This window comes from Syngnathus acus, chromosome 13, assembly GCF_901709675.1.
Source record: "Syngnathus acus chromosome 13, fSynAcu1.2, whole genome shotgun sequence".
Taxonomy (NCBI): domain Eukaryota; kingdom Metazoa; phylum Chordata; class Actinopteri; order Syngnathiformes; family Syngnathidae; genus Syngnathus; species Syngnathus acus.
Genome location: NC_051098.1, coordinates 15,056,348 through 15,078,307, shown reverse-complemented (window position 1 = coordinate 15,078,307; position 21,960 = coordinate 15,056,348). Strand labels below are relative to the sequence as shown.

The window sequence follows — 21,960 nt, the reverse complement described above, 5'->3', positions numbered from 1 at the left end:
TGTGGTGCGGTGTTATTTGGAGCTCCTGATTCTCCCACCCGACTGCTTAAGCACAAGAAAATGTGAAGAGCTGAAGCTGAACGAGCAAGTTGGGCATCAAGTGGGAGAAACTAATATGAAAGAGCTTTATATAAACTGTGAGGGATGGCGGTAGTGGATTGTTTCCCCCCCATTGCTTAATACTGATGATTCCTGGTGTGCACTTTTTGTTTTGTTTGCCTTGGGTAGACCGGTGATACATACAAATGATCTGTGTGCTCACAGAATCATAAAAACCCTCCGGCGATTTTTTCTCCTCACATAAATATTTAGCAATGTATCGCGCCAGGACGTGTGTCATTCTCTTCTTTCCTGACTCTTTCTGATTACATTTCTCTTTAGCCCACAGAAAACACCCCAGGGCTCTCCCTGGTCGTCATGGTAACAAATGCCCATTGGCCCCAGACAATTTCAACTATGTGCTAACCATAATACTACCAATAAATGATTCTTAAGTGCGGCATCGTTTTTTTGTCTTTTGTGTGCTATGAATGTCGGCCACTTTTTATTAAGACGCTTAGCAACTGATTATATGTCCCAATTAAGCAATAAAAAAAAACAATATACACATCCGCAGAGCACAAATGAATAAGCTTTAGCATAATGATCACCGCAACAAATGAAAGTTTAAATAGATGTTTTATTTCTTTTTCCTCCAATAAGGAATCCCAGTTGTGTGTCGAACCAGATGGCTGACGTGAATGAATAAACATGCAGACACCCATGAGGCCGATGCCCAAAGCCTAAATTCCCACAAGCTAAGAAAGCAAAACACTTACTGATCAATTTAACACAAATATTAATCAAAAGTAAGGCATGAATGGATCAGCGATTAACAACATATCAATTCCGCTACGCTGCTCCACTCTGAACCTTTGGCACCATTAAAAGCCAAAATGGCAGAATTCCACAATTGTCATACATCACGACATCGCTGGAAAATAGAAATTCTCAGCAGTCTCGTCCGTAGGCAGTTTCTCATAATGAATCTTTAATGACAACGTTCTTCGGGGGGGGAAGGAACATGTTGCCGTTGATGAGGTGAGATCGCCGAAGGATGATGGCGAAGCCTGCAAATGACTCAAAGATGAAGCATCCGAGAGCGGCAACATCAAAAACATATCAACATATATTTTCAAATACCTATTCTGTTTTTACGTACACACACATTTGCTATCTGGGGAAAATGAAGGCATATTTGGTTCTGATAGAATGGCCGGCAACAATATAAGAATTCAATTTGGTGTTAAAATGCACAAAATGACTTCTGGAACCTCAGTTGTGGATTTATGCATGCAGTAATTGGATAGAAAGTGAGCCCCAATTTTTTCCTGTGATTAGGAAAAAAGGTATTGTACATTCTTGTGTGCAAAAAACAAAAAACTGCAGTCTTTTCATTTGCTAGCAAAAACACTGACCGTGCGATACATAATGGATGCGGAGGAGAAACACGGCATGATTAAAACAAATACGGCGCACTAGCGAGCAACGGCAAAACACACGATAAACACTTGTGGCGGCCCCATCAAAACCCATTACCATCATCAGGTCTGCATCCATGTGGTCAAGGCGACTTTTTTGTAATGAAACAGGGATGAGTCAGACTCACGGGTCAGCTGACCCCTCCCCTCATTGGTGATATCAAACATGTGACCATAACGTCACCTCTAAAACACGTCCGAATCTATTAATCTCTGCTTGAGTCAAGTGAAAGGCCATTTTTTTTTCTTTACCTTCACCAGAACAAGCAGAATTTCAGTCCTCGGAGTCTCCCGCTTGTTTTCTGTAGGCTTCGTTGAGCAGTTGTATTTCCTCTTGATATCCCGAGCTCCCTTGCGTCTGTTTGCGACTGTTCTGCCGATGGGCCTCCACCGTGTCGGGTATGGTGATGTTGATGGACTCAGCTTCCGGGTTGCCGGTGGTGGGGATGAGCAAGGAGTAGGAAGCCGTCTCGCCCAGGTCGCAGGAAACAAAACGATTTTCCCTACGTGAGTAGCGCAGCGACGGCGAGCGGGCGTGCGTGGACGACTGGCTGATGTTTGACACGATGGAGACGCTGTCCATGGCCTCCTCATTATCACAGATCTCCAAGACCTCCAGGTGGATTTTGACATTGGTGTCCCCTACCCCGGTTCCCATTCCCAATCCGATGTCCAGTCCCATACTGACGCCGTTGAAGTTCACATCGCCTGTGTGGTCACCTGACGCTTTGTCATCTGCACTGGGCTCGTGGCCAACCGATTTGGAGCGATACACCTCCACCTGGAGATTAGCATAGTTGAAGAAGCCACGTAAACATCCAAACGTTGCTTTGTACACACTTGTCTGCTCGGCAGTTGAGCAAATTCATGAACTGTGAGGCAAAGATGCTAACCCCTAGCGGCTAGTGACTAGCCACAAGTGGCTAGCCAAGTGGCCATTAGTGGCTAGTCACAAGTGAAGTCACTAGTGGCTTGTGGTGGTCCCTAGTGGCTAGCCACTAGTGACTTCACTAGTGACTTCACTAGTGACTAGCCAGTAGTGACTACCACTAGCCACTAGTGACTTCACTAGTGACTAGCCACTACTGACTAGCCACTGGTGACTACCACTAGCCACTAGTGACTTCACTAGTGACTAGCCACTAGTGACTAGCCACTAGTGACTACCACTAGCCATGAGTGACTAGCCACTAGTGACTACCACTAGCCACTAGTGGCTAGTCACCAGTGACTAGCCACTAGTGACTAGCCACGAGTTTGTGACTATTGCTAGCCACAAGTGACTAGTCACTAGTGGCTACTCACTAGCGGCTAGTCACTATTGGCTAGTCACTAGCCACTAAAGGCTAGCCGCTAGCTTTTAAATAGCATTAAATACACTCAAAAGTATTTTCTCAAAACGTAAACTAAATATGACTTGAATAAATAAACAATGTATCCATCCAGAATTCAAAATAAAACATCATCATACCCTCTTGGAATTTTGGGGGGAGATTTTCAATCCATCGCTGCTAACCTCATAGGTGGACAGAGAGAGGGTCTTCCCAGTGGGGGCTTGCAGGGACACGGTTCCCTGGAAAGCGCACAGCGGGATGGACAGACTGGCTGGTGACCTCTACATTAAAAGAAGAGTCCACAAAACAGAATATATCAATTTTTCTAAATTGGTATGTTTCAAACTTGCTACGAGAGCTTCGCTTATATTTCCACACCAATAATTAATTACAGCCCAGGCCGTGCCGACTTGAGGGCTGCTGTTCGCAAGAAAAGGAGGAGACCGTGTCGGATGTCATTAGAGGCCTCAACATTATTTACATTAGCAGCCTCCGCTGTAATGATCGTCTGGCGATGGTGCACATTAGAGACAAAGAAAGATGTCAATGCTTGGCTCCATTATCTTATTGGTGTGAATGAGTGTGTGGAAGGGAGGGGGGGGGCGAACAAAGGGAGGAAGTGCGACTCGAATGCTGAAGAAGATCACATTGTCAAGTAAATCAAATAATGCTTAGAAGCCATCAGCGGGATGAGCACTCAGATGGAAGTGAACGCCTCGCGGAGGCATAAATCTATTTAGGCGGGATCCGCCAGAAATCAAATCATGAATGATTACGTTTGAGCCTTGGATGAAGGTTATCCTGTGTTTCCAATAAATAAATGTAAGACAGCGTCATGTGATGGAGCCGAGTGTGTCAAGTTAGCAGGCACATCTTTTTGCCGCTATGAGATGCTAAATTTGAGCAATTTCTCTTACGTGTGATCAAAGTCAGCTAAGACCCAATTAGCGAATCTCTCGGTTTGATTATCTTGCGGTGATTGGTGTGTTGATGGCCATTTTGGGGTTCCCCTTGAAATCTTGGTACCATTTTCATGACTGGATGTGCTGGCAGAATATTTTTGCTCCACGGGAACGCACAATAAAGCCACCCCGGGGGGTAAAACATCCTCGGCGATGAAGTCTGAAGTCAGCGAGAGGCCAAAGATGTCTTTAAGCTTTGATTTTACGTCTCTCCGTGGAAGCTGGAAGGCCAGAGGGGATTGACAGTACGCCGCAGAGACAATGGCTAATGACATCTCGGCTGCTAATGAGCAATAAAACTGTTAGAAAAATGTATATATATGTTATCATGCGTTCTCTAATCAATGCTTTACCGCAATATTACTGCAATATATGCTTGCTGTTTGGCCTTGCTGTTTTTATGATGTACCACAGAAGAGAAAAGGTACGGCTGGGCCAGGAGAGAGGTCAGACAGGACGCAGCTGATAACTCAGCAAAAAGAAGACATCTACCGAGACAGTTCCTTCTTAACAAAGACCGCTTTGTTAGACAACATGCCTCATTGCTGTCTTGCACTTCAGATGAACCTACAAGTGACCATCAAAGTCTGGGTTTTCCAAGCTATCTTGATCGTTAGATTATGTTTGTGCGTATCCAGTAATTAATAACCTAGCTTGTCTCATCCTACTCAAGGTCGTAAAACCTCCCTTGCTAGAGCTCAAGGACTTTCTCTTCTCAACTCAAACTCCTTTTTCTCACGTTCTTATTATTTTGCTTACGAGGCAAAGCCCACGTGCTCCCCCCCCTTCCTTTAGGGGCTTTTGCCTCACAATTGTGGGTAGGGCAAATCCAAATAAAAAGAGCGGGAGTGTACACAGATATTGAGTGTTGTGAGATTGTTGTAAACTATCTGTACTGCACTCCTCGCGAGAAAAGACTTGATATTCTGTCTCACTTGTGATTTGTTTGCTGATGCTCTTCTCTTAATAGTTGTTCAGTCAGCGATTTAAACCTGACAGAAATTGGGGGCTCGTTCCGGGACCTCGACACACCTTGAACGGTTCCAGCGGACTCTTCGACACAGGCAAAAATCCTCGGCCGAGGTAAACAAAAGCCCTTTGACGGGACTGTCTCGATCAGTCCGGCTGGACACCGGGAGGGTTGACGAGGCTATCCGAGGAGGAGAATCAGCAGACCGTGAGTAGGAATATTAATTCTACTAAAAAGAAATGGTTGAGCGGTGACAAGAGGTCACCTAATGAATGAGCGGTGACGAGGTCACTTAAAACGAGCAGTGACAAGACGTCACTTAAAGACCTTGAGAATTCTAGACCCTATCAAGTGCAATAGGAGCAGTTAAATTCCGCGGGGGCGTTGTGGAGCCCCCTAACTTGTACGTTAGTTAAATTCCGCAGTGGGAGGGGCGGACTCCTCTGTTATTCCTAAAAAAAAAAAAAACGCGCGTGGTGTGTTTGTGTTTGTGTACGGTTTGACTGAGAGTGATCTCATTTGAGCGCTCCTCTATATAAACACACAGGATTGTAAACAGTGGCTTTGTGTGGGGGCAGAGGCAAGAACTCTCCGCTCCCTTCGGGGAGGTGAAAGGAGACTTACCACACATCGAACTTTTAACCACTGTCCTGTGAATAAAGTTGGTTTTAGGACACTGTAGGTGCCATTCAAACTACCAACTCCAAAATTTAGAAAAATAAACCATGGGAAACTTAAATAGTAAGCGAAAGTCCCTACCCCGACATGAACTAAAATGCAAAGATTGGAAAATAATTGAAAGGCAGGATCCCGACCGACTTAAAAAAAAAAAAAAAAAGATTTCGATAAATGGGTTAAAAAATATAAATTTGAGGGAGAACTAGAAGAAGTACAAGAGCGGGAAGAGAAAACACATGCTACAAATTCAAAACTAAAGATCATAGCGAAGTTGTATCCGCAAATACATGACACACACAAAATTGAGGAATCACCTCCTCCTTATGGGTTGATGGACAGAGCCACTAGGCAGAAAAGCCCGCTAGAAATGGATTGGTCAAAGGAAATCAGAGCAAATTATACAGAAATAGGGAGAACAAAGCAAAATGATAATGAAACCTTTGATGAGTATCGAGTGCGAATGACAAAAGTGTTTAAAACACACAGTGGACTGGTGGAAGATAATGCGCCTCAAGGTGCTTATCAACAGCAATTAAAAAATGCCATCCACGCAGGGTCCAGACCAGCAATACAAGGCTGGGTGATCAAACATTATATAGGCATGAACACCGGAACTTTGGAGGAATACATAAATCATGCCCTCCATGCGGAAAAAGTAGTAATAGACAAACAAAAACGAAAACGAATGAAAGCTACAAAAGACACTTTTCTGGTAGACCAGGATAGTGACACTTTTTACCAAAATGCAGGCAGAGGACAGAAAGGCCAGAGAGGGCGAGCAATGTCTAACAGAGGAGGCTTTAGAGGCCGAGGAAGAGGAGTTGTGCAACCTCCAATAGAATGCTGGAATTGCGGAGAAAACGGTCACATGGCACGTGACTGCACAAATTAACAAAGACAGTTATGGCTAGGCCAAAACCAAATCAAATCAGGTTTCCATGTAATGAAGTGGGAACCTGGCTGCCAAAATTAAAGAGAAATTAGCTTAAATATACAGGAGATATTTGTGTTAAAAGGATAAAGTAAGATAAAGAAACACTGAAGTTAAAATTGGCTAAATAAATGGAAAAGAATTACAAATAGCTTCTAAAAGTAAAATAAAGAATAAATCTGACAAGTAAGACGAGCAAAAAGTTGTTCTTAGTGGGATCTATGTGGTCTTATACGTATGTTGTGCGTCATCCTTTTGTGTTGGTGTGTGTGCGTGTGCGCGCAGAGGATCCTCATGAATGTTGTGTGTATGAGTGTGAGTGCGATGTGGGTCCTATGGAAGAAATCAGTAATGGAGAATGTTCAGGAGGCTGTTGAGCGATAATAGGGAAATTGAGAAGTAGACGATGATGTGTTTAAGTTGGTTGGAGAAACTAAGATGAGCAGTGTGTTGAAGTAGAGAAAATAAGACGTGTGTGGCAGAAAGTGACTAGAACGGTGGTTTGATAGGATGAGAATAAGAGACAGCAAATGTTGTGTAGAAGACAGTGAAAGATGTCGAATGTGAACATGATGAAGGGGGCAACAGCAAAGTTGGCCTGCCCTTTGAGAAGGTGAGACTGATAAGCGTGCCTGCGTTCGCGCGTAGTCGCGGGGCGGGGCTGTGCGCTTGGCCTTTGCTATGCTCGTGTGGGCGGTGGGCCGGCATCATGGTTGCTGCAGGAAATGGCCAGCCTGTGACCAATCAACATTGATGCTGCGCCCCCCCCTCGCACGAGGGGTGCTATGGCTGCGGGCGAAGCAGGGAAAGTGTGAGTTTCTCAGAGAATGTTTGAATATTTGAAACAGGGTGATGCTTAAGGAAGATGTGACAATATTTGCATGAAGGATAACAGGCGCTGATGAGAAAAAAAAGTGTAATCAAAACGTCAAAATAGAGGATGACGTTTGCGCAGCGTTGTTTGTTGGTATTGTTTGTGAGCTGTGTCTCTGCTGTAAGTTTTTGTGTTGTCTGTGTGCTGTCAGTGTTATGTGTTAAAATTGGCTAATGTAGGTGCACAAAAGAATTTGCTAGACTGTAGTCTATCTGATTTGCACCGCAAAACAAAAGCAATTTTGTGAAAATAAGAAGAAAAGAAAGGCGAGCAATTTTTTGTGGGCAGAAACTGGTCCACAATGCATTAATGCCTAGCCCTGATGAAACAAAATTTGAGAGATGGAAAGAACTTGCTTTCTGGAATTGGATGAAGCAAAATTATTAAATAACAACATTTCAAAACTAAATTTGGAAGAAATAGTCGATTGGTTGTGTCAAGACTACACAAGTTTTTACATTTCAGAATAAGAGAGTGATTGAGTTAGTTAAAGTTAAGAAACAACAACAATTGACTATTATATTAATTTACTGGCGGTTATTTTGTTGGTTTTTATCTTTTTATCTTGATTGGTTTGACACCTTGAGGGAGAAAAGATTAGGATGTGGAACACGGGTTGAGACAACCAGTTACACACGCAAAGCATGTGTGCACTGGGACACTGAGAAGCATTTTGAAAGGTGTGTCAAATTAAATGAAGATGAAATCATATGTAGTAATACAACACTTTACTACATATGGATGCTCTAAATCATACAATTGAGTAAAATAAAACATACATTTTGATTTTCATTCAAATTGCTAAGATTCTTGTGATAAACGATGAGAGAATGATTGAAAAGAAACTGCAAAAAACTACAAGAAACTACAACTACGCTAGTTGTGGAAGCAGTCCAATTGCCACGAAAAATAGCTATATGCACGTGTGCAGGGCACACATGAGACTGATAAGGTGCCAAGAGGTAACAAGCTTGCGGACGGAACCGCATAGCTGTAGTGCAAAAGACGCTTCAAATTTTGTACACACAAGAAGCAGATTAAATTACTGAAACGTTTTTAAAGATGTGCAGCGACAAAGTCCATAGGCTGAAATTCGATTATGGACGAAAAGGGGGCCAGAGTGGGGAATGGTATCTATAAATGACCAGAAGACTGACCTATCCTACAAAAAACCTATACAAGTGGGCAGCGATGTTGAGCCATGGTTGTGTGTCGCATGGCTCAAGAGGGGGGATAATGGGGCAGTTCAGTCAGCTTTATACAACATATGAATTGATTCATATTCAAAACATTTATAAAACTAAATTTTTGTAGAGTTTAACATGTGCTAATCACAATCCACAGGGTTATAATGCCTGGTCATAATAGATGCATTCTCAAAATGGTTTGAATTGGCTTCAACAAAAACACTGAATGCCTTAACAGTGGCAAAAAACGTTATGTAAAGAAATAATGCCGAGATATGAGATTTCAGAAATTAATTCTCATGACAGGACATAAAGTGTGAAAATGTGCATGGAAAAAACTGGAAGATCATGGACAAAATGTTTAGACCCGGTCAAACTGTTCATAAATATTACAATTACTGTGGGTTTAACCCCGTATAAAATTGTTTGGGCGACAATATAGATTACCATGTTTTGGAACCAAGTGGGAAACTAAGGATGATTAAAATTTGGTAGAAATAAAAAAGAAAAAAGGAAACAATGTTGTTTAAAAGATCAATTTGACCTTTGCAGGATGATCTGCTGTGTCGGATCTGGACTGCAATGAAAATATGATGTTTATATGTGTACTTTGTCAACAACCACTGTAGATGTTAAAGAATGGGATGATTATATCTAAAATTAATGTGGATATTTTGTTTCAGGTAACTATAAGAGTTACTGAAAAACGAAACAATTGATTGCTAATGGCAAAACAAGCTGTAAAGACAAGAAGCAAAAATTGAATATGTCATATGTATGGATTTGCAACCGATTCTTTATGTTGTATCGTTGCCATTGACCAAAGATTGTGTGAAATCTGTCACATCTACTGATTGTGAAATGTGTGACAGAGCATTCTATATAGTAATATCCATTGAAAAAAGAAAAAAGAAGCCATTGCTTTCAGAGAATGTAGTCAAGCTAAATTGTATATGTATCAACATGCCAAGATCTGGGAAAAAGCTGGAAAAACAAACAAACAAAATGTCTTTAAATTTGAGAGGCGACAATGATCTGACTGAAATTGATGCAATCAGAGTCCCCAGAGGAGTTCCTGATTAATAAGAATTAATTGACCAAATTGTAGCAGGATGGGAGTCTTCCATTTGCTGGTGGTGTACGATGAACAAGAACGTCGACATGATACATTACAACCATTGCAACATGCAGAAATTGGGCAAAGGACACAAGCGGGACTTGAGGCAGTGCACGAACAGCTAGCCACGCCTTCCCTAATGTCAATCCAGAACCGCAATGCTCTTGTTATGTTGTTGTCTGAGAAAGGAAGGGTCTACGCAATGTTCAGGGAACAATGCTGCACCTTCATCCAGAATGACACCGCCCCTGATGGGAGCCTGACGAAGGCGATTGCAAGCTTGCAATCCCTCAAAACGAGGATGAAAGAGCACAACAAGTGGATGACTGCTTTTGGGAAGTATAAAGCCCTTGTGTCCTCAATTACTGCTATACTCACCTTGTGTGGTTGTTGTTGTATTCCATGTCTCCGTGCTCTGTTTAATCGTCTCATCACTACAGCAATATCGCCCATGGAAGACAAGATGGCCGGGGTATGCCTCTAATGTCTGAACGCCAGCATGTTGATGATAACGATGATGATGATGGAATTTTTGCACTTGGGTCTACAGACTTCTTACCAGAGCTGGGTGTTTCCGAATGATAGTATCGCAACGTTTATCCTTTCTTGGTGTAAACTTATTTGTGCTCATACTTGTGATCCTACGGCTGAAAATCTTTTTGAAGTGGCCGGTTTTCGGTGATAAGATGGTCTCTGAGAACTTATGATACTCAGGGGGGAATTGTTAGAAAAATGTATATATATGTTATCATGCGTTCTCTAATCAATGCTTTACCGCAATATTACTGCAATATATGCTTGCTGTTTGGCCTTGCTGTTTTTATGATGTACCACAGAAGAGAAAAGGTACGGCTGGGCCAGGAGAGAGGTCAGACAGGACGCAGCTGATAACTCAGCAAAAAGAAGACATCTACCGAGACAGTTCCTTCTTAACAAAGACCGCTTTGTTAGACAACATGCCTCATTGCTGTCTTGCACTTCAGATGAACCTACAAGTGACCATCAAAGTCTGGGTTTTCCAAGCTATCTTGATCGTTAGATTATGTTTGTGCGTATCCAGTAATTAATAACCTAGCTTGTCTCATCCTACTCAAGGTCGTAAAACCTCCCTTGCTAGAGCTCAAGGACTTTCTCTTCTCAACTCAAACTCCTTTTTCTCACGTTCTTATTATTTTGCTTACGAGGCAAAGCCCACGTGCTCCCCCCCCTTCCTTTAGGGGCTTTTGCCTCACAATTGTGGGTAGGGCAAATCCAAATAAAAAGAGCGGGAGTGTACACAGATATTGAGTGTTGTGAGATTGTTGTAAACTATCTGTACTGCACTCCTCGCGAGAAAAGACTTGATATTCTGTCTCACTTGTGATTTGTTTGCTGATGCTCTTCTCTTAATAGTTGTTCAGTCAGCGATTTAAACCTGACAAAAACACAACCAGGCGCACCGTGAATCCCAAACTTTGTTGCTGATGGATGTTTGTGGCTCTCTCGCAGCTTGCACGCCAAGATAAATAAACGGCTTTTCGTGCACCGTGAGGAGTGCGAGGCTCATTTTTCAGCTTTACTATATTTCTTCATACAGCTGACACGGGCGTTTATTTTCTCATCTGCCTGTGAGTCCTTTATATTTAATAGAACTGTATTTCAAGTCGATTTGAATTATTTCTTCGCACAGTCTGTTGTGATGTATTGTGTACCAAGCAAACCACAATTACAAAAAAAAATTGTTAGCATCGATTGGATGAACCCAATTATTATAGACATGAGCACACATCCCAGACGCCAGCAGCCCTCCGCTAAGAAGCCAATAAATTGATCCGAGCCCAACTGTGAGCTCAATTCTGTCGGTCAGCGTGTAATGAATATTTGCTTTTTGACTGACAGGCTGACATTTTATGCTTAAAGCACGGTTGACAGCATCTCGCTCGATTGCCCAACTAATCGTTCGCCATTTTAGCTTCAGTCTGGTGGTAAGATGAGACAGTTTGAGGTTTAACTAGAAAAAAAAAAAAAAAACACAACGCAGACGACCTTGCTCGGCAGCTGTGCTGTTATCTTGCAAATAAATTCTGATGAGCACGGATAGAGACGAAATAGTAGTTTTAGCGAAACTGGGAAATGTTTCTTCATAAAGAGATTCGCACATGCGCAAATTAACACGTGGTGATGTCACAGGTTGGGAGGGGGGGGGGATTCCCGCCAACCGGAAATTGCAAAACGACAGCTACAAATCGCTTCATGGAGTTGCTTCGGTGTCAGGATTGCAAAACGGTGTACCTGTCTTTGCGTTCGCTCCGATTTGCTCCTGCACCACTCCCAATCGGTCAACTCGATTTTCCGGCACTCTTCATGCGACAGCCTCCTCTCCGAGCCCTCGAACACAGACGAGGTGTCTGTGAGACTGCGCTCCTCCTCCCGCTGATTAAGACGAAGCGAGGGAACGTCACGGAGGCCCTCCTCACCGCCGTGATTCTCGCGGGGCAGCGGAGGGCAATCAGCCAGTGCTTCTCCGCCGCTGCCAAAGTCTTCTAATAAGAGGTCCGGATGAAAGGAGCTGTCCACAGGCAGTGTGGCGCTGAAAGGAAAATTTGGGCCCAAGCTGCAGAGCCCAGCAGTTTCCAGCGCATCTAGACGGTTGTTTGTAAAATGGCTGTCGAAGAGGCTGTGGTAGGCTCGCTTCTCGGCCGGCGTGTCGCCGAGAGACATGTTAGCGTGAGATAGCTTGAACACGCCGCAGCCTTTCTGGAGGGAAAGGTTGAATTCGAATCTTCTTTTCATTGCTGTGAATGGATTCAACAGAAATTATTGGAAAATCGGTTTCGATTCGGCAGGCTGAATCGTTACGTTAGAGAATCGTCGAATCGTATTGCACTCCATGTATATCGCATCGTTGTTGTGATTTGTTGTTTTTTTAATTTAGCTAGCTTGGATAATTTGGGCTTTGGAAAACTTTGCCTTTGGTTGCATGTTAATAAACATAACAAAGGCTAGCGTCGTACCATGTCGAATGGAATCGTTACGGAATCGAATCACATTGTTACATTTTAAAATCGATACGTCCTTGAATCATGTTTACTTCTCAGATGCCATGTCTACTCTGCGGGTTTTGTTGTCATAGAAATTCATCTCAAGTTGCCTCCATGTAATTGTTTCGTTTGAGTCATTGGTCAGTGATTCGATTCCTGGCTACCTGAAGGGTCGGGCGCGGGCTCACGGTTGCAGTTAATGAAGCAGCCGCACAGCATGTGGATCCAGCGCTTGGACAGCACGAAGAGCGGCGTGACGGCAGGCGCCAGCAACGTCAGGAAGAAGCCGAGCGTCTCGAGGGATGAGCTGCGTGCGTTAGCGGCGTGGCGCACCAGCATCAGAGTCTGTGAATGAAAGAGAGGAGGAAACGGGTACGAATGAAACCGAGTCGACGTTGGAGGTTCCAGACCAGGTTGCCTTACTTTAATAGTCTTTGCTTTTTTTTTTTTATTGCACCCTACACAGATTGTATATAACGCTCCAAAAAGCTCATTTTTGCTTAGTGGCATTCTTTAGCTTCTCAGTATGCATTGCAAATTCCACTCCTCCATTTTTTGATTGAGTTTGTATATTTTAAAGTAGAGTGATTCAATTTGGTTCAATTTGATGCACTCTGAACTTTGTGACTCAGATATGCTTTATGCAAGGGATATCTGAACACAAAGAGTGGTGCAGCACACGTAGACATAAAATGTAGCGACCATATTCTAAATCATCTGCAAAAAATGACCAATATTGAATCAAAACTTGTATCTCAAGGCATCACTGTACTTGCACTTGTTTGCTAATTCAAATACAATGGATATATGCATTCAACATATTAAAGTAAATGTTTAGACGGGTTGTGTGGTGTGTGTGTGTTGTTACTCATCATCATCGGCATCCACAGAGTAACCCTGACAACCGCCAGGATCATGGAGAAGCGTTTTTGCGCAAACACCACAGGCGAGTCCCCCACAGCCGCCGACTTTTGCCGGCAGATGACCCCGGAGCACCCTGCGCCCGCCTCCTCCCCCTCCTTGACCTCGCACGTCGTCCCGCACGAACTCGGGCTCAGTTCGTTATAGGCGCCGAAACTTTTATCCAGACTGTCCCGAGAGAGCGAGCGGACGTCGCCCAAATACTCCGCGCACTGCACGCGCCGTTGCGGCTCTCCGGAGCACAGCAGCTGGTAGGTGAGCGGCAGAAAGAAGAAGAGCAAACCGCAAAAGCACAATGAATACAAAAGACAGAGCAGCAGTGTGTAGAAGCTTTCACTCTCCGGGAAGCAGCCGAGGGGAGCCTGCGCGAAGCTGCCCCATCCGCACAAAGGCAGCACGCTGACGGCCAGGCTGACCGCCCACACGCCGGCAATGGCCCACATCACCCGGAGGGGCCGCCGGATGGAGCGCAGGACCCCGAACCTCTTGGTCACGTAAAAAGTGTACCCGGCGATCAGACAGGCCTTCATGTTGCTCGAAACCCCTTGGAAGACGTACAGGAGCCCGGCGAGGTTGCACAAGCTGGCCGAGCGTCCGTCCCGTTCCCATTGCAGGAGGATGAAGAGGGAGAGCGGCACCACGCTGAGCAGGTCGTCCACGGACATGGACGCCACGATGAGACACAGGGACGTCTTCCTTCTCATCTGCAGCAGGGACAGGAGCGAGTAGACGCCGCCGACGAAGGTGGCCGCAGCGATGGTTACGCACAAGGCGAAGAATAGCAGGCGGATGCGCCCTTCCACCGTCACCTCAGAGGCGTCCGTCCGATCGGTGGTGGCCGCCGTGAGGTGGCTTTGGTCGGGCGGCGAGGAGTTGAGTTGCGGCGTGGACATCTTCCCGGCGATCAAGTTACTACTAAGCTAAAGTTTGCGCGAAAATGAGAGAATATACATCATGACGATTGGGCGTTTGGAGGTGGCAGGCTAAGTTGGCCGCTCCAAGCGCGCCACCGCGGGGGGCACGCAGCATCGCGTCCAGCTGCCGATGTGCACACGCTGTCGACATCCACCCCCTTTTCTCTCTCAGTCACAGTCGGGGATGGGCTCGACATAATAACCACTAAACTACTTATACGTGCGCAGCACACCATTAACTTAACACACGTGCAACACCTGAATACCTATGCGCAAAAAGAAATGAATTCTATTTTGTGGTACTGGGAGCGATCACTTTGTGATTAGTAAAATCCAATTAAGGTGGGATAATCAATTATATACTTTAGGTATTAAATACAGGCAGCAAGGTGGATTACCGTTTTTTCCATGTATAATGCGCCCCCATGTATAATACGCACCCTAAAAATGGCATGTTGATGCTGGAAAAAAGCCTGTACCCATGTATAATACGCACCCAAATTTTGACTCCTACTTAAGTCCGTAAACGTAAAATTATTTCAGAAAAAAGATCATCTTTGGGAACAACCGGATGTTATTCTGCCGGTCAGTATCACTGCGCATGCGCTAGCAAACTCAATAGCGAAGAAATGTTTCGGATTTATGTAGGGTACATTGTGACAGCAAACGAGCAGGTGATCGAGCAAGCGTCTGATACGAGAGCATTGTGTTCGTATGGAGCGTGTTTGAAGTGAACAGCAGAGAAGAAAGCGCATCTGTAATGGCGGCCTCCGTATGATATCCGGATAAAACAAAAAGAAAAAAAAAGAAAACAAAATAATAATTTGTACCCATGTATAATGCGCACCCCAGATTTTAGGACAATAAATTAGTTAAATTTTGCGCATTGTACATGGAAAAAAACGGTAATAGTTACTTTACATGCCTCACAGTTAGAGGCGTAGCTAGGAAATTTTCAGTGGGGTGGCCATGGTGACCCAACTTCCTTGTGAGAGGTGGTCGAAGGGGCCTGCGTGATCAAACTTTGACTAGCATGCTCAACCCATAAGAAATGCCTTAGGCAAAAAAAAAAAAATAGCAGATTTGCATCCATAGTCCTGGAATGGCTTCTTCGAACCCAAACGGCCAACAATATGATTTAGAAATCAAATTTACTAACTTGGCAATGAACTAGCACTACTGAACAGATGTTTACACTCGGATAAGGCAGTGTGTGCCAATCCCACCCGGCCGTGTCCTTGTTCTGTCCCTTCACGATATGTTCAAGGATTTTCAGCTACGAAGGACCACCATGTTTGTTCACAAGGTTCATGGTCGTCCTCCTATGATTTTTACGCCTCTCATTCTGTACATTTTTTAGGTCACACTTGTAAAGTTTATTACTCTTCTCTGACTCAATGATATGATGTCATTGTACAGTGCAGAAAATATCCTGACCGGGGACATAAACATGAGTGTAAACATCTCTGGCTTGTGGTCGGCTAATTGAGTTTGGGCTAAGTGACTTTGAGGCCACTTAATGACTCTGCTCTCTCTGTGGAGCCACAGCGGGGAACATTAGAGGACAAAATGCAACTCTCGTGGGTGTGCACACACAAACACAAGCAAACGCATATACCAGCTGAGCTTAGTATTGCACTGCAGGGTGACCTAGTTTGTGTTTTCACACACGGGTGTGCAATGAGAGGGGGTAAAAGCAACTAAAAAAATGCATTTTCCAATTAAGAGGCTGTTTATTGCTACTCTCAGTTGAAGGTTAGAGTCAAACTAAACATAAAATGACAAACAATATCCGTAAATATGGGAAAATCCATAGGCACATATTGGCTAACATTTAGCATCGATGGTGTTGTCAAACTTTAGGCAACAGATGTCTGAACACAAATGTTGCTGCAACACATAAAGACAGACAATACTCATTAGCACATATTCTTCATCTCCTGCACAGAGTGACACATTTTATTGCCATATTAAGAACCAAGAGAGGGTATGAGGTATGTTTGTCTTATACTGCCCCCATGTGGCCAAATTGTATACACCGGAATAAGCAACACAATTGGTGTTGTGATGAAGTGCTAATTAGCTCATTAAAAACACATCACAACAATTTTGCTTGTTTATCTGGGAGGCAAGAATTATTATTGCTTTGATGATGAAATGAATCCTTACATAAAGTTCAGTCAATTAATCGTAATTGTCAATCTGCAGGTTGAATCATTCAGATGTCCTTAAACACCACCTAAATTTATTCCATGTAAACCAAACTTGTCCTCAACTTTCACATAGCAGGGGCTTTTTTAATAGCTCAATAAATCAGGTCGAAGGCTCAAACCTGACATCTTCATTACTTGCCAGTATCTACTTTCATTGCACTGTCTTCTTCAATAAACACAGACTGAAGTTAAATCCAATAAAAAACTTAAAATTAATGAACAAAGACGTTTGATCTCACAACGACCGACATCCTATTCCGACACGTCATAAATTTTACAACAAAAGCGTCGACTTAAAAGTGAAGTACAAACATACAAGACTTCAGCATGGGCTAGAAGTGACGTCTCCTTTGCAGTCCAGAGGAATTAGAAAGTTTTCCTTTTGGGGGGGCGTATCTCAAGGATATCTCAGGGGGTCTGTCAAAATAATTGTTCCCCCCCGAAAAACCAGAAAACACTGATAAAAATTCATGATATGTTCGCTACAGGCGACGGGTGGATATATTGAAAAGAATTGCCGGGAAAACACGAGGCCAGTGCCCCCGCGGCCCCCCCTCTAGCTCCGCCAGTGTGTGATGAATTCATGAATTATATACTGAATATTCAGTCTGCGAACATAGTACTCCATGTAAGTCCATTTTGCATAGGATGCAGGCTGCTGGGTGTTTGCTTAGTGGCCTCTGGTGACGCATTTCAGCACAGCACATTTTACAACAAAGCAGCCATTACCCTTAGCTGCATCCATTATTCATTGAAAATTCTTTAACGCACACATCAAAGTCAGCGATTATATAATAAATGAGAAAAGACAATCCGTGATTTAAATTAATTTGAGGTGCTTTTCATGACAAATTACGCTCACATTAACTGTGTGAGCCTTTATGGTGCCATTTCTTACGGCAACAAGATCTTATAGTTTATCAGCTTGTATCGAAAAAAGTACTCCAAATTCATCCAAACATTTAGTTATTTATTTATTTGAAAACGGACGCGCAAAAAAAAAAAACTTTTCTGGTTGACCACCAGACGGCGATGTTACACTGCGGGATTATTGCAAACGACCCAGCATCAACACAATTTCGGTGTGCTATGTCTTAATTGAACATAATCCGAGTTTCTACTTCCAAAGACTCACTGCCAGAAGCTGTTAGGTAAGAAAAGACGAGATGAACCCCCCCAGCTGAGTCCCAGCAGCACTTCAGCGTGAGGAACACTTAACATGATGTGAAGAAATGTGGCAAATTAGATCAGGTTTTTCAAGAAGGGGGGTGGGGGCGGTGTTCACCTCCATCTATGAACTATGAACTACGCTCCAGCATGCGTCACACTAATCATTGTGATGAATTCCTTCGGCTCGCTTGGCATAATGGAATGAATTACGCCGAGGAAGAAAGGAAGCGGCCAAGCAGAAGGCTCGTCAAAGTATAACCATCAAGACTAGTGGAATATATTTATGCAGAAAAACATCCAGCATCTGTCTATTGTTTATTTCGCATCGAAAATGTCGAGTGCTGTAAGCTTAATATTTTTCCTCCTAACAAAAAAGCCCCAATAGGAATCACCTAAATTCAGAGATGCTATTGCTAACCAAAACAGGAGCACATAAATAGTCTCCAAGGTTTGTTGCCTTATGGCATGTTGTCAACAAGTCCATGATCTGATATTTGATGACGATTAACATGACTGATATCTTATGTGAGCATTTCAAGACACTTCTACAAATAATTTTTCTTTTCAAACCGGTACCCAAATTCAAAATGCAAAAAAAAATCAAGGTGACTAATCCAAAGATAGCAAACATATGACCCCTTAGTGAGAAGCCTATCCACATCAAAGTTGCTTGCAGCAATGGATGCTTTTTATCAAGTTGCCATGGCGACCGTTGCATTTGGCTTCCTGCTAGCCTGTGACGGGATGCGCTAAAGTGGAGGTGATGAAAGGAGAGTAGAACACAGGTCATGTGATAAACAGATTGGGTTGTGTGTCTCTTGTGTATGTGTTTTCCTGCTTGATGTTTGTTTGTGTGCGTCCACTTTAATGAGCAGGCTGGAGGTTTTCATTAAGGCCCCATTAGCACGCCTCCTGGGCTCATTTAAATGCTTCTCTGATGAATTAAGCATAGCGAGACGGATAGAAATTGGCCTTTTTAATGCTGGCACCATTTGGGCGAGTAAATCGTCACATTTGTTAGACGAAGACAGGCGACGTTAAGTTATGTGACATATGCGTGTGATGCTTTTTTATTTTTTTTTATTTTGGCGACATATTTATCCAAAATACTTGTCAGACCGATCGCTTTCTTGGCAGCCATCTGCACACCGGCTCGGTTCGTGTCCTCCGAAACGCACACATTTTGCACGGACGCACACAAACACAGCCGGGAATGTGACGTGCGCCATCTCCTCATCAAACCTCATCTCGTGTGTTTTGAATCGGCCCCATCCAGTTGAAATGAGCAGCTTGGCTTGCTTTAAAAAAGAAAATTCTTGCCTCCTTTTGAACTCCACTATAAATAGCAAGCGTGCTTCGCCACCGGGGGGGTTATAAAGCAAAGAGTAAATGTCGCTGGGCTTCCATTACTCAACCTCACACGCTACCATTCTGTATGATGTTGTGGCAAAAATTCGTATTTTCCAATTTTGGCAAGAAATAGTAAGTTTGGCACAAAAAAATTACAACAGTTACATCTCAAATAAATAAAAGTGCTGAGTCATGTTACGCCACAGCATTAAATATGCCACTATGACCTGACAAGAATTGGAATAGCAATAAATAAAACAAATTGAATCATGGCTAAAGCGACATGTAGACATGCAGCTCGACCGGTAAAATTGAAGTCCACGACGTTTTTAAAGTCTATCGGGAGTTTCGGAAAGTCTCTTATCAACATGGAGTGTGTAGGAATTCTTGGGTGTTGTTGACACTGTTTGAAGGAAGGATCATGTGACAAAAAAAGCTTTTGTGACCTTGGCAAGCAGCGAGAGAAACGCTTATAATACCAGCGTGATGTTAGCCTCGGCATTTGGCACAATAGCAAGTCATTAGTTGCACTCTGACTGAACCGGAATGGTAATATTTCCGTTAGCTTCCACGTCTTCATCGCGCTGAGCTAGCCGTGATGGCGTTGACCTGCCTGCCATCCAGCTGTCAGCACCTTCGGAGCAGCTGCTGCGGGCATCGCCGTTGCATGTTGGCGAGGAAATGAGATGCTGATCTAGCAAGTGGCCTGCTGTCTTCAGAATGTAAGCTAGCCCCTCCCGCTAACTCGAATTTGGTTGGGCCCATATTCCCCCCAAAATTGAGTTCAGCAGTGTTTCTCTCCTAAAGTCACCAAAGGGGTGGCTACAGTTCACACGTTAGCGTGAACTCTTAGCCAGCTTAGCTAACCCTTAGCTAGCTAACCCTAACCCTAAACCTAACCTTAACCCTAAACCGAACTCTAAACCTAACCTTAAACCTAAACCTAACTCTAAACTTAACTATAACCCTAAACCTAACCCTCTTGGTCACTGGTTGCCCTCCATAATGCAAAAAGAACTCAAAGGACTTGGACCTTTTTCCCTTCGACGTGTGCCATCAATCAAGGGCCCGAACATCAGTGATTCCTTCGTCGGCAACCAGCCAAGAAGACACAAGTGCTTGACAAAACCGGATTTGTGTCTCAGTGAGAAGCTATACGTTTGACAAATTGGTGGTACCTGATGATTTATCTCCTGTCACACGGCCTGGCAAAGCCACATTTTTGCAAGGTGGCAAGTTTTTGGTTTCTACGACAGGAGCAAGAAGTTCAAACACATGTGAAAACATTTTATGACTATTCAAGAAGTATTTGAAAAGTCACAGCAGATGTTGACGTTTCATGATCACGGGAACCCGAAGAATGCACGTCCCCACCAAGTCCAATCTTTCGTACCCCGACACAATTTTTTTTATCACGACTTTACATTCCGAGCCGACTATCGGTCGTCTCCAGATTGCTGCGCTACTTTCGAGTGTGGCTAAGGGATTAAATGGAGTCTTTCTTGAAAAGCACATCTATAAAATGACTCAAGTGTCTTGTATCAGTCGGGGAATTACAGAAGAAGTTGGCACTCGGAAGCATTTCTCTCGCTCGTCTTCTTCCTCCTTTCTATCTTTTTCTATTTCTTGCAGCCTCACGACCGGCGTGAGGCTCAATCTAAGAGTTCTGAGTGACAGAAGCGAGCTCATTAAAGTGTGTGCATGTGTGTGCGCCGACATCAGAACCGAGCAGCCCGGCTGTTGCTGATAGCGGAAGCTCTCCCTTGACGCTTTCCCAGCGAGAAGCGACTGATAAAACAAACCACTGGAGTAAACCTGATCCAAGCAAAACAACCTGACACTTCACCTCCAATACGCTCGCATCATACAGTTCCCCTGTTGTTGGAAGTGACGATAAGAAGAACGCGACAAATAGTCAAGAATGGGATTTTGCGAAGTAGAAACGGGAGATTGGGCGGTTAAGAAAGCTTTTTGAAGCTCTTTATTTGTGGTTGTTTGAATGTCGGGAGGTCACTTCCTGTTTTTTACGGATGACGGGAGCCGACTATTTTGGACTATGGGTTGAAGCTTTGATCATGAAACAAGCAAAAAGAGTACATTTGTCTAAAAATTAGCATAATATTTATTTATTTATTTATTTATTAATGAGGGAATGTACCATTTGATCTCCAATGTGAGTCAAGACAAAAAATAAATAATTGAAAAAAATAGAAGAAAAAAAAACATGTTCATGTCGCTGTGTTGCTTAGGAATCTACTTTTTGTTCATTTCTTTGTTTCCAATGAACTTCTATAGTGATTCAAACTGAAAATGTAAATTTATGAAAACAAATCCTATTCATCTGGCCATTTGTTAGTTAGGGATACTTCCTCCTTTATGACAGGCGATGAAAAGAGCAAACTATTAAAAGCTCCGGGGGAATGATTTTATTCTGAGCCAAAAGGCAAAAACCAAATAATTTCATCAACAATAATTCCACAAAACATTTCTGTTTTGATGTTAGCAAGTGAATGATTGCTCGCTGCTAGCCAACACTAGCATGCGAACACACAACACAATAGTAAAATCAATACCCAAAAAAAGATTATCATAAATTTCATGCTACCAAAAAAACCCAAGAAATATTTACTTTTTCATTTTTTTGGCCACCCAGGGCAAAACACAATTACAAGGCGATAAAGCGAGAGAGAACAGGCCTCCAATGGCCAACTGTGACAGAGGGCGAGGGATTTAATTTATGACCAGCCGCTGCGAAATGATGAAGAGTTTGATTACAGCTTTTGCGCAGCTGGCCCCTTT

At 43.4% G+C, this 21,960-nt stretch overlaps 1 protein-coding gene across 1 annotated transcript; it reads right to left on the bottom strand.

Annotated features, from left to right (window-relative positions):
* Positions 1-659: 659 nt before the first annotated feature.
* Positions 660-14,587, bottom strand: LOC119132118 (probable G-protein coupled receptor 149). Its single transcript, XM_037267069.1, has 5 exons — positions 13,466-14,587; positions 12,758-12,938; positions 11,845-12,347; positions 2,992-3,135; positions 660-2,301 (listed from the first exon to the last, which is right to left on the bottom strand). Exons 1-5 carry the CDS (start codon positions 14,405-14,407, stop codon positions 1,795-1,797), a joined length of 2,277 nt encoding a protein of 758 aa, XP_037122964.1. The 5' UTR covers positions 14,408-14,587; the 3' UTR covers positions 660-1,794.
* Positions 14,588-21,960: the final 7,373 nt, after the last annotated feature.

Excerpts from the sequence above, each read along its gene's own strand:
- LOC119132118 (XM_037267069.1), bottom strand. The coding sequence starts at position 14,407 with ATGTCCACGCCGCAACTCAACTCCTCGCCGCCCGACCAAAGCCACCTC. Across the intron at positions 12,348-12,757 it reads GCCCGCGCCCGACCCTTCAG|CAATGAAAAGAAGATTCGAA; the intron begins GTAGCCAGGAAT and ends ATCCATTCACAG. Across the intron at positions 2,302-2,991 it reads CCCCCCAAAATTCCAAGAGG|GTGGAGGTGTATCGCTCCAA; the intron begins GTATGATGATGT and ends GCTAATCTCCAG.